This window comes from Hipposideros armiger, unplaced genomic scaffold, assembly GCF_001890085.2.
Source record: "Hipposideros armiger isolate ML-2016 unplaced genomic scaffold, ASM189008v1 scaffold_6, whole genome shotgun sequence".
In the NCBI taxonomy this organism is placed as follows: Eukaryota; Metazoa; Chordata; class Mammalia; order Chiroptera; family Hipposideridae; genus Hipposideros; species Hipposideros armiger.
This window is the reverse complement of record NW_017731356.1, coordinates 2,459,331-2,478,565: the sequence shown is the minus strand read 5'-3', so window position 1 is coordinate 2,478,565 and position 19,235 is coordinate 2,459,331. Positions and strand designations below refer to the sequence as shown.

General features: G+C 38.8%; 1 protein-coding gene across 2 annotated transcripts in view; it reads left to right on the top strand.

Moving 5' to 3' along the window:
- The window catches only part of KIFAP3 (kinesin associated protein 3), a 117,224-nt gene that overhangs the window by 60,119 nt on the left and 37,870 nt on the right, over positions 1-19,235 (top strand). For both annotated transcript variants that reach the window (XM_019647687.1, XM_019647695.1), the window contains exons 16-18: positions 2,834-2,932; positions 5,593-5,678; positions 18,500-18,689. In XM_019647687.1, coding sequence (XP_019503232.1) covers positions 2,834-2,932; positions 5,593-5,678; positions 18,500-18,689 — 375 coding nt within the window. The remainder of the gene's footprint in view (positions 1-2,833; positions 2,933-5,592; positions 5,679-18,499; positions 18,690-19,235) is intronic.

The window sequence follows — 19,235 nt, the reverse complement described above, 5'->3', positions numbered from 1 at the left end:
CACAACTAGACTGAAGAACAAAAGGACAGCAACTTGTCTGTTCTCCTTCCCCCAATTCCCCAGCGCTGTTCCCATCCCCCAATTCCCCAATAAAAAATCTTTTAAAAAAAAAGTAGCTAATAGGATAGAAATTAAGTATGCTAATGCAAGGAGCCTGAAACGACACCCTGATCCCCGCCTCGCCTACGCAGGGTATAACAGACACGCACTTTCCATTATTTTTAATACTTTCTTGAAGTGGGACATAAAGAAAAGGCACCAGTTATAAGTGTGTATGTAGCCCAGCGAGTCCCCGAAGCGAGCGCGCCCGCGTTGTTCCCACTCACATAGGAAACAAAACGTTTCCAGCACGCCAAAGCCCCGCTTCTGCCCCTCCAGTCATTACCGCCTCTGCCAGTGGCTTCTGTCCTTCCTTTCATCACCCCTAGATTGACTTTGCTTGGTTTCAAACTCCATATCGATAGAATCTGGTTTCTTGTTGCCCTACATTATAAATGTCAGATTCATCTGTGTTGTGTACAGAGTGTGTTTCTTTCCATTGCTGTGTAAATGCACCACTATTTATTCCTTTCTATACTGATGCAGAAGAGGGTGGATTTTGTTGTTTTAAGGGCAAAGTACTATTACACATAATGCTCTTATGGGCATCCTTAAACTTTTCATTTGTGAACGTATTTACTCATTTCCCTTGAACACGTACCTAAGGAGCCCAGTTGTTGGGTGACAGGGTACGCGTATATTTGGCTTTAGTAAATAATACCAGTCTTTTTCCCAAAGCAGTTGTACCGATTTCCAGTCCTCTAGGGATGTTCTAAACTGTAGTGTTCATCCCAGCAGAGCTGGGCGTCACCCGCCTCCTTAATGGGAGCCTCTGGAGTGGCCTCTCACTGTGGCTTTAATTTGCATTTCCCTAACGATGAGCGAAGCTGAGTACCCATTTGTGTTTGTTGGCCACTTCGGTATGTATGGCCCATAAAGCGAAGTGCCTATTTCAGTCCTATGCCTGCTTTTCTCTTTAATTTTTAAAAGTTTGATTTGTAAATTCTTTGAGATAATGCGTTTCCATAGGTCATCTAGGTGTAATGCCTCCATATTTGAAGTATTCCTACATATAATACAGTGGACACTTGAACTACACGGGTTTGAGCTGTGTACTTGGATTGTTTTTTAGTAAATGCGTGCCCTACTTTTGATCCACGGTGGGGAGCCTGCAGACCGAATGTGTTGCTCTAAACCATTTTATGTGAGGGATTATACATCTGTAGGGGTTCTAGAACCAATCCCCTGTGGGTACCAAGGGGCAACTTAAGTTTGGGGGGAGTCAAAAGTTAGACATGGATCTCCCACTGCACAGGCGTCAGCACCCCTAGCCCCCCACCCCCCACATAGTTCAAAGGTCCACTCTATATATGTACTTAGTTTGGTACATCCTTCTCACAGCCAGGAGTTTTCAGAGTAGAAATAATTAAGAGAAACTGGGTCGTCGGGAGGTGAAAGTGAAGACGATTTTGCTGGCAGAGTGAAGTGAGGATTTTGTGGTGAGCTGCAGGAAGATGGGACAAAATGGCCTGTGGCTGAGAACGCTCCGGGCAGCTCAGGGCTGTGCTGTGCGCCGACATTCTCTCATGAGGTTACCCCTGGCAGAGGCTGCAGCCCACTCTGTTTAGGAAACGTATGGATTTTCAAGATTAAAGCCCTGTGGGTTAAGTGAGGGAACACCGTATACCAAGCAAGTACGTAAGAGAGTTTCAGCCTACAGCACTGTGGGTGCTTTGGCAAGTTAGAGAAGGACTCCTTTGGAACTGATTGGACTTTGATGGCCCACAATTTATTCCTCTCAACTGGTTGGATGCTCTGTTATCCTGTAAATCTGTGTCTGACAGATAGCATTGAACTGTTGCCAAGAGTTGATAGCAAACTTTTAGTAAATCAAATTTCATAACCAGGACCTAAAAATTAGATTTCTGTAAGTGTTTGCTTTTGCCATTACATATTAATCAGTGGGCATCACCTATTCTGTTGCAGTACTCTTTGTACAATATTAAACATTTATTAATAAGCCTTTATGATTACATAGCATTCTTTTTTACTATTATAATTAATTAGATTGAAACTCAAATACCTTTTATTTCATGCCAATACATAAAGTTTAATTCTGTTAACATTATTCAACAAAGAAAAATACTTGCTTATAACAGTCTAAATTCTACCCCAAAACTTAGAATTTAGAAGGTGTGATCTTGTTTAAGAACTGTTTTTCTCATGTAAAGTCCACATTATAGAGACAAAATAGAATCAGACTTATTTCACAAATTAGAATTGTTTAAAGAATTCTAATGATGGGCAATGACCCAAGTTGTGGTAGGTGTTGCCATTTCACATGGGACACAGGAGTTCATTTTATCCATTTTGTTATACCTGGTGGTAAAATATAGTGAAAACTACAAGGAAGCACTGTTACTATTCTCTTAAACCAGTCTTGTCCCTCACTTTTTCCTAAGTACAACGTGATCTTCTCAGATGAGCATCTCAAGTCACCTGGTGCAAACCCAGATAGGATATAGTTTCTCTTTTTCAGAATCTCATTTTTTTATCTTTGTATTCCAAAGTTAATTTAACCTATTTAGTTCAATAACTACAACCAAATTTACTAAAACTTCCGAAAATATATTAAGAAATTTCCTCATTGTCATCACTATATAACACTAGACATAAATGATATATGCCACCCATATATTACAATTTAAACTTATTGTCCTTTACCTATCTCCTTGTCACTTTTATTTTTTTATTTTTAGTATTCTTTTATTTGAAGTTTTCTGTTTCCTTGCAGCCCAACAAGAGGATGATGAATTTGTGTGCCAGATTATTTACGTCTTTTACCAGATGGTTTTCCACCAAGCCACGAGAGATGTCATAATCAAGGAAACACGTATCCTTTCAACGTTTGCAATTTAACATATTCAGAAAACAGGCATCTTTAGGTACTTTTTCTTGCAAATATTCAAATGTAGAAAATATCAAGCTGTGTAATAAATTTAGGGGGCAAGCTATTCTGCATGGAAACTGTTGACCCCAAATCAGTAAACAGGAAGAATATATTGGGAACAATGTTATTAACTTGCCAAGCTGTGATTCCTGAGAAACTTAACAAACATATCAGAACTTCCTTCTCTGTTAACATAACTATCAGAGGTTCCTAGAACTAGCCTCAGTCCTCTTTTAATCTTATTTACTCTGCATGGGAAAACACATCTATTTTCATGACTTCAGCTACCAACTATGTGCTAAGTATTTAATATTTTCAGAACCTCTTTCCTGAGTCCCAGGCACCAACTGCCACCTGAGTCCTTCACTTACCTTAGGGACATAGTATGGTGTAGCCTAAGGAGCATCATAATCCCATAACTCTAAAAGGTAATTTTTACCACTTACTATAATGGCTGCAGGACCTTGGATAAGTTACGTAACCTCCTTGAGCATACAGTCTTGCATCCATAAAATGGCTATAGTATTATGAAAATAGAAAGAAGACCCCCTACTTTATAGGATTGTTGTAAATACTAATGGATTTAAAGTGCTATAACAGTTCCCAACACACAGAGGTACTCAGTAAGTGGTGGCTTATCATTACTGCATCTAAAAGGGTTCTCTGTATTGCCAACACCTCCCCCTGAAAAAGAGTCTACCTTCTGTATTCACAGAGGATAACCACGGTATCATCCACCCATTCCCACAGCTGAAAACTGCCTGCTATCTCTTCCTGCGCTTAATCATTTAGTCTGCTAACATTTATCTAGTGCTGCCCATCTAACATTGTTTTAAGTGCTGCATGTACTCAAGGACTTTATATTCTTGGAGAGTTAGACAAGTAAATGAGAAAAATAAAATTATACTCCATTGTGATCAGTGTCAGATAGATAGGTATGTGCATAGGGCACAGGAGAGGCTATATGATCAAGTCTGGATGGCAGTGAACATGGTATCTGAGCTGAACCTTTGTGTCTTTGTGTGTGTGTGTGGTGATCTGCTAGTTCGTGTACAAAAAAAAAAATCTTTTGAAATCCGCTAGTAATTCTTCATTATCCATGTGAAAAATCTAAACTCTTTGGCTTAGCATACGTAGCTCTTCATAACCTGACCTTAACCTATTTTTCCAAAGTGTTCTCCCTTTAACCTTACAATACACAGTTTTTTTTCTTAGCACACCAAATTTCTCATCATTTATCAAACGTGATCCACCTTGTCATAGCTTACTGTCTCTTAGGTGCCTTGTCAACCTCAAATGCATGTCTCTCCTTTTTTACCTGACTGTCTGTAAGTCAGTAAACATGAATGTAAGCCATCTTCTTAGTGAAGCTTTTCTAATCCTGGGCCTCCCTCCTCCCCAGCAGGAAACTAGTTTGCCCTCTTCAATAATAATTCCACAGAATACGGAATTCTAGATTGCCAGTTATTCCCCTCAGCAATTAAAGGTATTTTTTCACTGTCTTCTGGCCCGAATTGCTGCCAGATAGAAGTGTAGTCTGCTAATGGTTGGTATCTGTCACAAAGTCTGATGACAATTTCCTCTTTATTCCTTAGAAGCGAGTCAATCTTTTTGCCAGGAAGACCAAAGGAATGTTTCTGTTTCTCTAAACCAAGTAGTTTTATTAGAATTTAATTTGGTATTTATCATCCTCGCCTGATTTTTCCAAGTATACGAAGTGCTCTTTTTCAGTATGTAGTTTTGTCTTTATTTTTTTTTTAATTTCCGAAAAGTTTTCTTGAATTACAGTTTTTAGCATTTGTTCTGTTCAATCGCTTTAGTTGTCTTTGAGACTTACATTATGTTGGATCTTCTTTGCCTGTCTTTAATATGTTATTTTCTCATTTTTAATCTCATTTATTCTTTAATTTTATAATTTTTTTTTACCTTCTATTTGTCTTGAAGTTTTATCTGTTGTTTTTATGTACTCTTTTGTTGTTATAAATTTAGTTTTTATGTATCCGAAATGATTTTTACTTTAGTTTTAGTTTTTTCCTGAATTATTTTATTTCTTTGAGGTTCCTAATTCTGACTTATGTTGTTCTTTCATATGTATTCTATTGTTTCCTTAAATTCTTTTATCTCTTTTTGAAATATGAGGTTGCAGATTTGATCTTTTATGTGACAATGTCTTACGTTTTCTTTTTCTCATAATAACCCTCTATGGGATTTGACTGTGATTCTTTTCTGTTGCTTTTTGTGTGTGAAGTGGCTTTCCTGACCTTGTAGGAGGGCCAGGTGGGTCACGAAGGGTTTATAGGTACACAGCTCTCGAGCGCCCTCTTCAGTCGTTTTCGTGTTTTCAGAAACATGGCCTCATACTGCCTGAGCTTCAGCAACTGGTTTTCTTAACCAGTTTTATCTAGATTTTTTTTTCTTATCCCTGTGTTTTAAACAGATGAAATGTTAAACATTTCCGATTGTCTTGTATTCATGATTTTATTTTAAAAATTGAAGCAAAATTTCAAGTTAGCATGTGGATTTAGAGAAATGCGGGATTTTCTTACATGACTGAATAGCCACAATTTCAAATGCAGTTTGTATCTTTAACCACTTTTATTCAGAGGCTCCAGCATATCTCATAGATCTAATGCACGACAAAAATAATGAAATCCGGAAGGTCTGTGATAATACATTAGATATCATAGCGGTGAGTAATTCTTCTTCTTACATGAAGTATAACAGTCTTCATTTTGGGGCGAAAAAAAGACATTGTTTAAAAAAAGACACCTATTTAGAACAATTCATTCTTGTAAATACAAATTTATGTTTAGGTAGAGCTCAGAAAATACAATGACACTAAATTCACTTTTTAAACATTAAGACCTTTGGCTTTCAACTTTTAAGCCTAATCTTTTTTAAAGAGGTTTTATACTTATCCAGAGTTTTAGGTCTGTTCTACATGTCATCTCAGAATCTCCTGTTTTTCATAAAAATTATTGCGTAGGAGCAGGGGGTTTGCTGACAATTTCTGCCAAAACTCAACACAGTCAACTTTGCAATTGGGTCATTAAATTTTTTAAATAAATCTTATATCAACTATTTTTTCAATTCTTTGATAATTTTTGTTATGTACTTAGAATTGTTTGTAAGTTGCTCTGGAATTATGAAATACAGAAAAATGTTAGTATTATTCATGACTATAGAAGTTTTTAAAGGATCTATCACTGGAGAAACATGACCAGAGGGATAACCTGAGTCCTGGGTTAGAAACTTGCCCTCCGTGCAAACTCGTCTACAGAGAATCATGCTGCCCCCACAGTCTCTTGCCAGGATGTGGGCCTTGACCTGAAATGTGCCGGATTCTAAATCACTTTAAATATGTGTTTCACTTACGGCAGATACTACTACGCACAATCTACTTGCTTCCTTGTTTGAACTGGATTTGCGCTTTTTATTTTGACTCACCCTGTAAAAAGTTTCTTGAATATAGCCTATTCAGTAGTTTTCAAAGTATAAGTGTTTTAAAAGGATCAGAATAACATTTTAAAGAATCAATTAACCACTATATTGGAAATCCTCTTAAGTTGACATTTCTGCTAGTGATGTCATTATGAAATTGGACAATCATCATCAGGTACTTTTTTGTCAAATTTCTGCATTTTATGTCATAAATTCATCTTATTTGATATCATAAGCGGATTGGATTTAACTGAATGTATTATTACTGGCTTAAAACTACATAATTACGTTGATATTTTTGCTTTGATCTCTAAATTAAAATAGAGAAACTTAACTATTAAATTTGTGCTCCACCAAGATGTTTTATACATGTAGGCCACTGGTCACAGGGTTTGTGAATATAGACTATTTATTCCTCCTAGAGCTTGATTGCATGACTCATGTACTATTTTCTAGTAGATCGCTAATGTCATTGTATATAAAGTCTATATATAAGAATAAGAAAGAAACTTCTTAAAGTTCTACATGTGGTTATCTTACCTTGAGCAGCGAGGGAAGGGGAGCGGTGTCAATCTGTTATGAATTGCCTTTAGCATACTTTTTAAATTACCTCCTTTTGAGAAAAAGTAGATGAATAGTAATAATATGCTTAGATTTACATATTAGGTATGTTTGGTTTAGAATGTAAGTTAGTGATAGTTCCAAAAGGCTAGATCGTTCTTATTATAACAACATTTAGTATAAAAATATGAATGTATTTCTTATAAAATAAAAGTTTTTATTCCCAATTATTTCTAAATTCTGGACTCAAATCTCATCTTAAACAGGAGTTATTCCCACCCTGCGTCTACCTTTCTTTTCTAGATACTGCCTTAGCTTCTCCTCCTCTCTAGAACCAATGTTTTGAAAAACATTGTTTATATATTACTGTTGACCCTTGAAAAATGTGGGGATTAGGGGGGACCTGACCCCCTCTCCCCACGCAGTCAAAATCCACATATAACTTTTGATTCCCCCCAAACTTAGCTACAGTCATCTCTCACTATCTGCAGGGCCCCGACAGATACCAAAATCCGCAGATGCTCAGTCCCGTACATAAAATGCTGTGCAACGATGCATGCAGTCGGTCCTCTCCACCTGTGGGTTCCCAGCCGCAGGTGGAAAAGACTATTTTTGAGTCAGGGTTGGTTGAATCCACAGATATGAAACCTGGAGATACAGAGAGCCAACTATGTATTTATTGAAAACAAATCCACATATAAGTGGACCTGTGCAGTTCAAACCCATGTTGCTCAAGGGTCAACTGCACTTCCTTCATTTTTTTTTCCTTCCCTCCATCCTCCTTTCTAACTGCGCCAATTCTGGCTGCTGCCTCCATTGCTGCGGTGAGACGGTGCTCGCTGCAGTCACCCTGACCTTCCTTTTTCTAAGTCCAGCGAGTACTTTCAGTCTTCATTTTACTTTGTTTATCCTACCCTCCGTGGAGGACCTAGTGAGAGTTAAAATGTAAAATCACAAAGGAAATTATTTTAAATTATTACATTCAGTAAAAAGCCTCGTTGATGTGAGGATTCAAAGAAGAATCAGCAAAATGAAAGTGGTGATATATCAGCTCCTAACTTAAGATGCTGTCGGATCACTTGAGTCAGCATATAAAAATCTGAACATGTCATCTGAATGTTTCCATGTGAATTATTCACGTGTTTTGGGTCCCGCTGTGTCACTCAACCGAGCCACACTCGTAGCTGAGTTTCCTAGAAATGAAGTAGTCCAGTGCAGCTGGTAGAAGGGCCCCAGCTCTGGACACACCCCATGTGCTGCTGGAAGAACGTTTGTGTACCTTTATGCTTGTATACCTACATGAGTCAAGGCCCTGGTTCCGGCTGAGCTTGACAGTGGAGAAGCGTGCCCCTGAGAGCAGCCAGGTCAGCACTCTGATTCAACGTGTGGCCTCTGTGAGGTGGCAGCTGATCTAATAGAGCATTGCGTCGAGAAAGCAGCTGGTTCAGGGTCTCTCACCTGCTGAATAACCTCAGGCCATCTGTTTAGCTCTGTGAGGGTTTAGTTTACAGTGATGCTCCTGAGAAAATCTCTGTGAAGCACCTACCACGTGATGGTCACTCAGTGTTTAGTTCCACCTAGACCAAAGCTCAGACTTAACTGAGAAATGTATATGTATGTACCTGGACCAACATTTCCCTCTCTTTTTATTTTTTTAGCTGAGCCATCCTGCCACCTGTTGGCAGCTCAGCGGCAGCTCAGCTCAGGCTGGGAATCGAACAAGCGATCCTGTTGCTCAGAGCTCACACTCTTGAGCGAGCTCTTAACCAACTGAGCCACTCGGCCGGCCCCTCTCTTTTTTAATGCAGTTAGTTATGCTGTTTTGTGTTCATTTCACATTTTTAAAATAGTATGGGAAGATAATCCGTTCACTGTTTGGACTTTAACTGTGGGAAGTTATTTGGAGCATATATTTGAGCCAGTCATATTACTATTTATAGTTTACTTTAAGACTATCCTGCAAAATGGCTGAATTTAGCATTTTAATAGTTCATGTCAGGACAACGAATTGAACAGGGCAGTAACCGAAAGGCCTTGACGAGGACGCGGGGTGACCGGGAGCTGCCTTGTCTGGGTAGACCTGCCTCCTTGATGCAGTTAGCCAGTTCTCAGTCTGTGGTGACTTACTTGGATTTATCAGCTACCCTTAGACCTAAGTTACACGCCTCGCTTGTTGGGCTTCCTTATTTGGGAGGAATCTGAGGAGTGGGCATTTCTACGCACCAGCTTCTCAGGTCCACTCGGGACATAGCTGCCCATCTTTGGATCTCTGAGCTCAGTCTCCATTACTGATCATGACTCCGGGTGTTATTTGCTTGTCCTGAATCTTTTTCAAGAGTAAAAGAAGAGGAAATTGACTTAATTTGAAACAGGGGAAACTTGGATTAGACACAGTCAAGATGATGAAACACTAGAAATAGACTGTCAAGGGGGGATGTGAGGTCTCTGTCCCGTTAGCATCTGTACCAGCTGCGTACCCAGCTTTCTGAACTCGCCTGTTAGAAGCCTGCCTAGAATGGGAGTGGGTGATCTCCTACAACTGTTTACCTCTAGGTTTCGATTTCCTAGAATCTCAGCATGACGGTGTCCTATAATAATAAAAAGTTTTTTAAAAGAGAGAATGGGAAGACTTGGAGCTTAAGACAACTTATCGTTAAGCAAACCAACTTCTTTTGCACTCAGACAGCATGGAATAACACTAAGGAAAATTCAGTGTCTCGCAAGCCTTAAGGAAATATGCCTTCTGCAATAAAGCACTTGTCCCCCAAATTATGGAAATGTTACATTAGTGATGATTTGTTTAATGTATTTGGGCCCGAGCCCTGAGCTGGTGAATTGAAACAGATGTGTGGCGGCAGCGCTCCGTACCACGGAGGATTGCATGTTTGGTGATGGGGTCTCTGCGGCCTCATCAGCACGTTGTCGCCTGTCTGACGAGGCCTTGTGACGTGGCGTTTCGGGAGGCAGGGGACGGGTGGGTGCAGAGGAGCAGGGAGGCAAGGAGAGAGGTGCTTCCGCGGAGATTCTGTGGCAGGTAGCCATTGCCTTCCTCTTCCGAGCCTTGGGAATCATGGAGGGCAGCGCAGAACCTGCCGTACACAGAGCATCTAAAAACCCAGGTAGATTTTTCCCCTTCCGCACGTCCTCAGCTTCGTGGGAAGCATTTGAGAACCTCATAAATTCTTCCCCAATTGCTAAACACATCCCTCCCCTGACCTTACTGGGTTTTCAAACACTTAATACTTGTTTATAAAGCACATACAGTTTGGCAGACCCTAAGATAGAATACACTGGGAATACAAAACGTAACAGTACCAAGTTCCTAGAATATACACGTGTACAATCTGGAGCCTCGAGAACACCAGGATGCTGTCATCTAGACATGAGCTGGCCCTCCTTCCAGGAGCCGTATTGCTGTGTGACCCTATGGCACGTCGCATCTCCGGGCTGTTTCCAGGAAATGGAATGTACCAGTGGTAAAGGTCCGTGTCTAGCCAGCCACAGGCCCAGGTGCTTTGATCCTAACACAGGCTTGTGTTGCTGAGATTGGCGGCCCTGTCTCTGTTAGCAGCTATTAATTATCATGGGCAGATTGTGTGTGTTTTAACAATCTGGAATGAATACCTAGCTCCAGTATTTTAACCTTGGAAAACAAGGTGCTAACTTCCTTTCAGGATAGACAAAATTACCTTTAGTAAGACCCATGTATTGAAATGAGATAAACCAATGTAGGTTTACATGTAACTTTTTAAGACATCAATTGTAAGTACTAGGAAATCCTGTGTCAGACAGAAAAGCTGAGTTTATGAATAATCTTGCCAGCAAGGGAGAGCGCTTTAAAAATGTCTCATACATCTTTAAAAGGGCGTTATAGGGACAGTTTCGTAGGGTTAGAATTAGGGTTAGCATAAAACTCAGGTTATTTCAAGACAGGTTTTCAGAAGCAGGTTGTGGGGAGGGATTGTGCAAAGTGGGTAGGTGGTACCCATCTTTACCTGGCTTGCAGGTTGGCTGTGGGCACAGAGCGGAGATCTTTGAGTTGTTGACAGAAGCTTCTCAGATGTTCTTCCAGAGCATGTGTAGTTGGTTCTTGCTTGTTTCACAGTCTTGGTCAATTTTCATTTCTCAGATTTGTAAGTTTGATTTTTATTTCTCAATTCCATGCAGTCAAATTGGGTTTAGTGAGATATGTTTGGTTAGCCTTCATTTGGAGTTCATTTGTATATTACATAAACCTGAAAGAGATAAATTTAGGGTCTTTTTCCAGCTTGTTAAAATTTACATGTATACAGACACACAGAACAGGTGCTTAATGTGGTTGCATTCAAAGTCATTTCTTTATAATGTTGAGGAGCTGCCCTGGGACCTCAATTGGTTTCTATCAATGAGCCTGCAGTGCAGTTGATTTCATTATAAATCGTCTCACTTGAAGTCGCAGAACCTATTGAGATGTTAAGTGAGGACTTACTGTATGTAGTATCTATGTGGACTTGTACACATATGAATGTGGATGTAACCCCACCAGTCCTATACATGTTAACTTTGTTTTTGTTTTTGTTTTTTAAATTGGCAACAGTTGGACTTAAAAGAACCCAAGCTAGTATGAAAGATAAAAATCATGATTTCTTGCTTAAATAACTTTTATTTAGTTATATCTTTTACTTTGTGGTATTTGAAATGATGTGGGATTTGACATGATATTTGAAATGATGTTGCACAGATGAGTCCCCTCCGTGCTTTAAACGGAGATTGAAGAGATAATTTGACTTTGAGTCTGGTTAGAAAACGCCATAGTCAGGACCCCAGGGCTGCAGCTGGCACTGACTGTGGCAGGACAGGCAGCACATGCGTGCGTCAGCGTCCCTGTCATGTGCGTGCCTAATCACGCGTACCTACATGTACATATCACACGCATATCACTGGGAGAAGTATTTCCTAAGGTATAAAAGGCATCTTTTCAGCAGCTACTAACTTACCCTTAATGAGCAACTAAATTACTCTAGATCGGCTTTAATTTACTATGAAGAATTGTATTAAATAAACCATATTACATTTCAATTAGGGCGCTGCCACATTAAAGGAGAAAAGAAAATCTGTTTTCCATCAGTTATGTAGAACACGAAGCAGATCTGTGTAGCCCTATGTTATCCTATAGCGTGTTAATCAGATACAAGGTGTGACGGAAGCCAGTGACAAAGAGCTTGCCTGATAGTGAACAGGCTCTGGTTCCAGGCCGGCCGAGGCTTCATGATGTTTCAGGGGGTTAGCAGCAAACAAAATGATCTAGGACTTCAAAAAGGATGGCACCTTCCGTGTAAAATCAAGCCGTACGTTTTTCATGGCTCTTTAGAATTGACGGAAACCAAGTGCTTAGGATCATAAGGTAGATGCTGAGAAGAGAAGGCAGCGCGTGCACACCTTTAAGTCTAAGATAAAGCCAAGTCTGCAAGCAGGGCTGTCAGGGCGCCTATGTCAGGACACCAGGAGGCATTCCAGACACGGGGAGCAGACAGCTGCGTCCCTGGAGTGTTTCCACGACGGCTTGACAGACCCCTGTGACATGTCGGCTGTGGTGGAGCTATGACATCCCTGAATTCCCATAGTGATTTCCTGCTAATGAGGGGTGGCGATGTACGAGGGAGTGGGATTTGGGACAGAAAGGTTAGAGGGAACAGATTTCATTGATATATGTTGAAGTTATTAAATTTTTGACACTGGACGTTCATCTAGAGTTGCTATGTAACTTTTGAAAATAAATTCCTAATTCTGCCAGTTTTCTTCAGTTTGGGGGATAGTTATTTCAACAGGTTTATGAAGTGATGGTATTAATTATCGGTTTTAATTTCTAGAATGTTAGAACTTGAGTAAATCTTAGATTTGTTTCATTTTAGAAATGAAGAATCTGAGACAAAGGATATTAAAATACCTTTAGAAAGTTGCATGCTTCTGTTGGTATCAGAGCCAGAACCAGAACCCCAGTCTCCTAACTCCTAATCCGATGTTCTTTGTGTTATACCATCCCATGTTATTAATACCTGTCAATTCAGACTCTGAGACACACAGAAACTATGACCTTGCCGTGGCTACTAAACTACTCATTGACATAGATACAGATCGCGGCGGCTAGGAATTCCAGAATGGTGGTTCATGAGAGTAGGAGAAAGCTTCTACTGCATTTCACTAAAATGGAAGAGAAATAAAGAAAACAAGAATGCATGCACGCACGAGTGTGTGTGTGTGTGTGTGTGTGAGAGAGAGAGAGAGAGAGAGAGAGGAGAGAGAGGTGCATATACTCCTCTGGGGAGGAGTTTCAAATATAAGGTTGTTAACATGGTTTGACTTGAGAAAGTATATATCTATTTCGAGATTGTCTTTCTTACAATTTTAGTGTTAAAATAACCTTTCTTTTCTAAAACAATAGTAGTAGGTAGCAGTTTATTTACATTTAAAGTCAGTCTCCAAAATTTGTGTTTGAACCTTTCCTGAAATCTAGAAACTCTTGGAACAACTGTCCTAGCCTATTTACCACACGTGCTGAAAAGACTCTCAACGGCCATACACTAAAATGTTTGAGTTTCGATAAATTGGAACATAAAAATCAGTGTTTTAAGAACAAAGATCAAAATCCAGCATCATATAGTAAGATAATACTATCCCATTTGATCCTAACCAATGTTTACTACGAAGGGGAAGGAGAAGTGGATTATTGACGCAAATATTATGTTCCTCACGGCAAACATACTTCATTCCAAGGTGCTGTATTTGGTAAACATCCGAATACCCGAGGCTGTATTATCACAAACTACAGCGAAGTTTTATGGCACTAGCACAATATCTTAATTATGTTTCATACTTAGTCTGGAAATTTTAAATATATATTTAAAAAAATACTTTCCATAGCTATCAATATTGGAATTTAAAAAGCCATTGAAAACTGGTTGGATATATATCAGTTTTTATTGTAGTTTTATCTCAGTAAAGGGATTATGGGTATTTTTTCTATAATTTTCTACTTTCAGTAATGAAATAGTTTCATCATCATAAAACCAAATATTTTCAAGAAGTTATGTTACCACTGCTTGAGACTTGAAGGCCTTGAGACTACTTGGTCAAGGCTTTTGCTGTTTTCTTCACTATGATCTAGAACAAAACGCCACACATACTTCTGAAATCTCAAGGCCACTTGTGAAAACTCCACTTGTCACTCTAGTGGATTCATTGTTATAGGAATCCACAATCATTGTTGGATCTTCCGCAAAGCCATAATTTTCTGTATCCTATATGACTGCACAGCATGGTATAGAGTAACATATTCTGTGTTGTGTTTCCTGAGGGAGAAGCTATTGTTTTGTTTCATTTTGTTTTGTTTTGTTTCTGAAGATCTGAGAAGACAACCATAGTATTTTCATTGTGATCCTGAAACAGTGATGCACATGTTAACCATTATGTTAGTCACAGAAAATTAAACCTGTGGTTTTATAGTACAAAAATACTTCAAAATCAGAATAAAATTATTTTTGATAAAGACAATGACAGTACAGTCTGTATCATTGCTCCTGTGCTTTTTGGCCTTACACTAAGAGGTGCCCTGGTTCTATGGGCTTCTTCAGTCATAAACTGATAAAAGAAAGTAGACAAAAACTGTAAAGGAATTCAGATCAGCCTAAGGGTCGTCTTGTTACATTTGGTGCCAGGTCTGTGCTATAACAACTCACGGACTTGGAAAATCAGCTTTCCTAGGCACTGACAAGTCAAGTTTTAGTGTCAAGTTAGCCATGGGTGCTCGTGGATGTTTTGGTTTGTTTGAATCTGTCAAATGGAGCGTGGATAGTCTCTTTAAAAACTCAGGCGTGTGTTTATAGGTTCATTAGTAAGAACATTGCTGTAAGCTTGCAGGGCAGTAAGAGGGCTTAAGTTCGAAGGGCTGGTGTGAAGAAAACAGCATCTTTGTCACACATTTCTATACTTATCAAGTGTGCTATTTTTGATATTAAATTAGAATGGTGGCATCTAATGAGAAGGGTGTAAGATGATAACTCCTAAAATAAGCGTGAATTCTTTTCTTTGTCCAGGGCATTACTTACTAGGCTAAATATATTTTATGGATGTGTTGTTTAAGGATTTACTTTTTAAATTATACCTACATATGTAACATCACAGTCATTAGTAAGAGGCAAGTTTTACTCTTAATGGAATAACAAACCCCTTACCTTATATGCTTTGCGTAGTTGACTCAGTTTTAACTCCTATTCTTATACTAGAAATCCATATATGCTTGAACTTAAGTTGTAATAAAACTATTAAATCATATGTTTTTCTATCATCTTCCTTGAATACTTCTTCATTCAGATTTAAAATTTTTTTACCAAAATGAAAAGTTAGTTTTATACCCTTTGCCAAGTGAAAAAGCTAGTCTTCATAAAAGAAACAATACCACTTAAATTAGTTCAGTATCTTAAGTAGACTTAATGGGGCTTCTGGAATTACAAGGCATATTGTGGGGGTTTTGGTGACCTGTAACTAACTTATCTTTTAGAAAAAAAAAGCCAGTTAGTATGGAGAATTTCTTCCCCAAAATACCGTTTTGCTTTTTGTTTATGCTTTAAATTCTTTACCTTATTGATAATAAGTTCATCCTTTTCTTCTCCTAGAAGTGTAGTTATCATTCTTAAATTATCTGGCCACTTCTAATATGACAATAATAATTTTTGCAGCTGACTCTGAGCACATACACTGTGCTAAATATGGAGCCAAAACATATACTACTGTACTTTTGAAGTCATCCAAACTTTAAAGAGGTTCAAAGTTATATTTAGCATTTCGGCTAAATTATTTTGAAGCTAATCAGAGTGCCCATATTGCATAATTAGCATCACTTGGTATTTTGTTTAATTTTGGAAACCCAAAGCGACCCACTAAAATCTATAGCCAATGAAACTACTTGTAACAACATCTCTGTGCTATTATTTTTTTCAACTCCCTCTTTCCCTAACACCCTCCCCTGTGTAGCCAGGTCAGAGAGAACATGATTGAGAATACAATGTGCAATATAATATACTTACCAGACCACAGAGCTACTTCTCCCCATATCATTGATTGGTCAACAATTCAACCCCTTCTTAGAATCTGAGAGCTGAAAGTTGACCTTGGAGGTCATTTACTCACATTCACCGAAGAAGCCATTCTACAGTGACCCTTCCAAATGTTCATCTATCCTGTTTAATTGCCTTTTCCACATCCCTAACCAAGGGCACTTCAGTGTTCTGGGCCTCATTTTCTCATTTGTTAAATGGCAATATAATACCTAATTTAGAGAGCTGTTACTTCAATTAATTAATAGTAATGGCTAATATTAAGTGTTTTTAATATAGGTTTATAAGTTTTTTAAGTGCTTTATCTGTATTTTCTTATTCTATCAGAGCAATTTATGTGTGATCAATGATTGTTGATGATTATGTAAATTTATATAAATTATATCTAATCACTATACCCATACCAACAAGATATGGCATTTGAATTTAGTGTTTATTGTTTATATCTAAATTGTCAATTTCAAATATAGGTTATCATTGTAGATGTAACTTGGGGTAAAATCTCCACTGATTGAAAAATTATAACAGTTGAATTAATAAATGTTTATTATTTTAAAAGTAAAATGCAATAATTAATACTTATGATAGCTCTCCTTTCATATAATTTAATTTTAAATTATTATATAAGGAAATAGATTGACAACCAAGAGGGATGTTACTAGATAACTATTAGAAAGAAGGAAAGCTTAATAATTCAGTGGCCAAATTGCCATCAGCAGCACCATAGACAAAAAATATCTTCTCCCTCTGCCAACCTCAGTTGAAAAGAAGCATCTGTATAGTTTCAGAGACATACGATTAAAACACACAATCTGACAGCTGACACTGCTAAGAGAATTTTTGATCATGTGAAACTTGTAAAATTTAACAAGTAAAATTTTTTTTTTTTTAAGATTTTTATTGGGGAATTGGGGGATGGGAACAGCGCTGGGGAATTGGGGGAAGGGGAACAGACAAGTTGCTGTCCTTTTGTTCTTCAGTCTAGTTGTGGAGGACGTTGCTTCACTGGCCCAAGTTGGCACCATTATTGGTACCAACTTGGTACAAACAGGGCGAGATAGATCAGTCTCCGGCTTCTGGACGGCTGCTCACGGTGGCTGCTGGCCCTTCACGCTAGCTGCTGGCTACACACGGTAGCCCATGGCAACCCACTGCAGCAGGGGCTGCAGCCTATGACATCGCCGGGGACTCACAGCAGCCCAGCTCCAGGTTGAGCTGTTGTTCAGCATCTTAGCTGTAGAGGACAGTGTCACTGGCCCTCATATGTGGGATCCGAACTGGGTTTCTCTGGTGTCCCAAGCCAGCTCTTAACCATCGCGCCACTTGGCCGGCCCCAACAAGTAAAATTTTAACAAGATAATAATTACCTTTATTATAAAATATCAGACTAATTCTTACATCCCAGAAATTCATTCTGTGATGCCAATTTTTGACTTGAGCCTCAGCTTGGATGAAAATTTCTCAACTATGTGACTAAAATGTGTATTTGGTCTGCCTCCTAGTCATCATGGTCATCTGACTATTGGAGGCAGTACTATTACTAGCTGGTACCTTTCCAACTTGTTTTTAATTAACTAGAAGCCAAAGTGTTAAAGGTATGACAGAGGAGTTTAAAACTAAGGACCCTAAGATTAGGATGATAAGAAATACCTGAAGCCCTTTTTTTAAATCTATGCCATCAGTGGTACTGTCCGTTAATTATTAACTTCATGCACTAGTCAGAAGTCGCTGTGACCTGTGGGAAAAGCAGGAAGCTAGATAGGCTCAGCTGGAGTTTAGAATAACTGGCCTGTTCATCCTTCAGAAACACTCACCAAGGGTTTTCTCTGTGAACCAGGTATTAAGATACAGCCATTGAAGCAGGAGATAGGCATTTAAAGAAGCAATTAGGACTAAATAAGATAACATCACCATTTTGTGGTTGAAACCAAATTAAATTAAATTCTGGTATTTGTTTTCTGTAGTAACCATTTCAGTAGATAGGAGAAATACTTTACTAGTGTTTGTTTGTTTGTTTCTTCTGCACAATGTTATCCAAACAAAAAGATACAGCAAAAGGTATAATTTTAATGCTTCGCCACCTGTCATTAGCATCACAGGTAACATTATAACCACAAAACTCTTAGGTTGCGTACCTAAATTCTAGTAATACAGGATTTGTGAAATGGAGCCTTTTCCAGTTTTTGCCATTGCCGTTAGCAATTGGTAATCCAAACAGAGGTTTCTTTACTATATGCATTGGATTGATTTGTATTAATTGTATAAAATAATTCTGCACAGTTCCTTTTAATGTTCCCTCTGACCCAAGTGAAGGCTCTCCAAATTCTCTTCCCATGAGACGAAAGTTTGTCACCTGAGGACCCGGGGAGCGCCCTCAGAAGCTTAGGACATGAGGCTGGTTGTTTGTGTTCGACAGGAATATGATGAAGAATGGGCTAAGAAGATCCAGAGTGAAAAGTTCCGCTGGCATAACTCGCAGTGGCTGGAGATGGTCGAGAGTCGCCAGATGGATGAGAGTGAGCAGTGCTTGTACGGTGACGATCGGATCGAGCCCTACATCCACGAAGGGGACATTCTCGAAAGACCTGACCTGTTCTACAACTCAGGTGAGATGGTGAGCACAGCACACATGAGCAGTTTGTCTGCGTGCTGTCAAAGAGACTGTGGTCGGCCAAGCTTGCTCGCCGCCAAGCTTTGTAAGCACTTCTTTCAGGATATAAATGGTCTTCTGCTAATGACTTCAGACATAACATCACTACACACCAAGCAAACCCGTGAAGTCACTGTTAGTTTTTTCTAGGTTGGTCTTTGATGGTTCTCCATAAAAAAAGGCCATCGCCAGGAAAATTAATTGCTCTTCGTCTATTACATTCTAGAATATATAACTTAAAATGACATCTCCAAGAGTTCTGACTTCTGTTGGAAAATGTAATATGCACTTTTCTTTATTCTGCATTTATTTAAATGTATAACTTACTAATTTATGTTTTGTTTTCCATTTATTTCATTTTAGTAGTCTAACTTTGCCACGGTTTTGCTTTAGTTTTGAAGTAGTAAACTCTATTTGCTGACTGTATTTGGTTGGGATGATTTAGACAATGTATAGCAATAGTTGTTTTCCTTCTAAACTCTACTAGTGTTTTCCAGGTAAA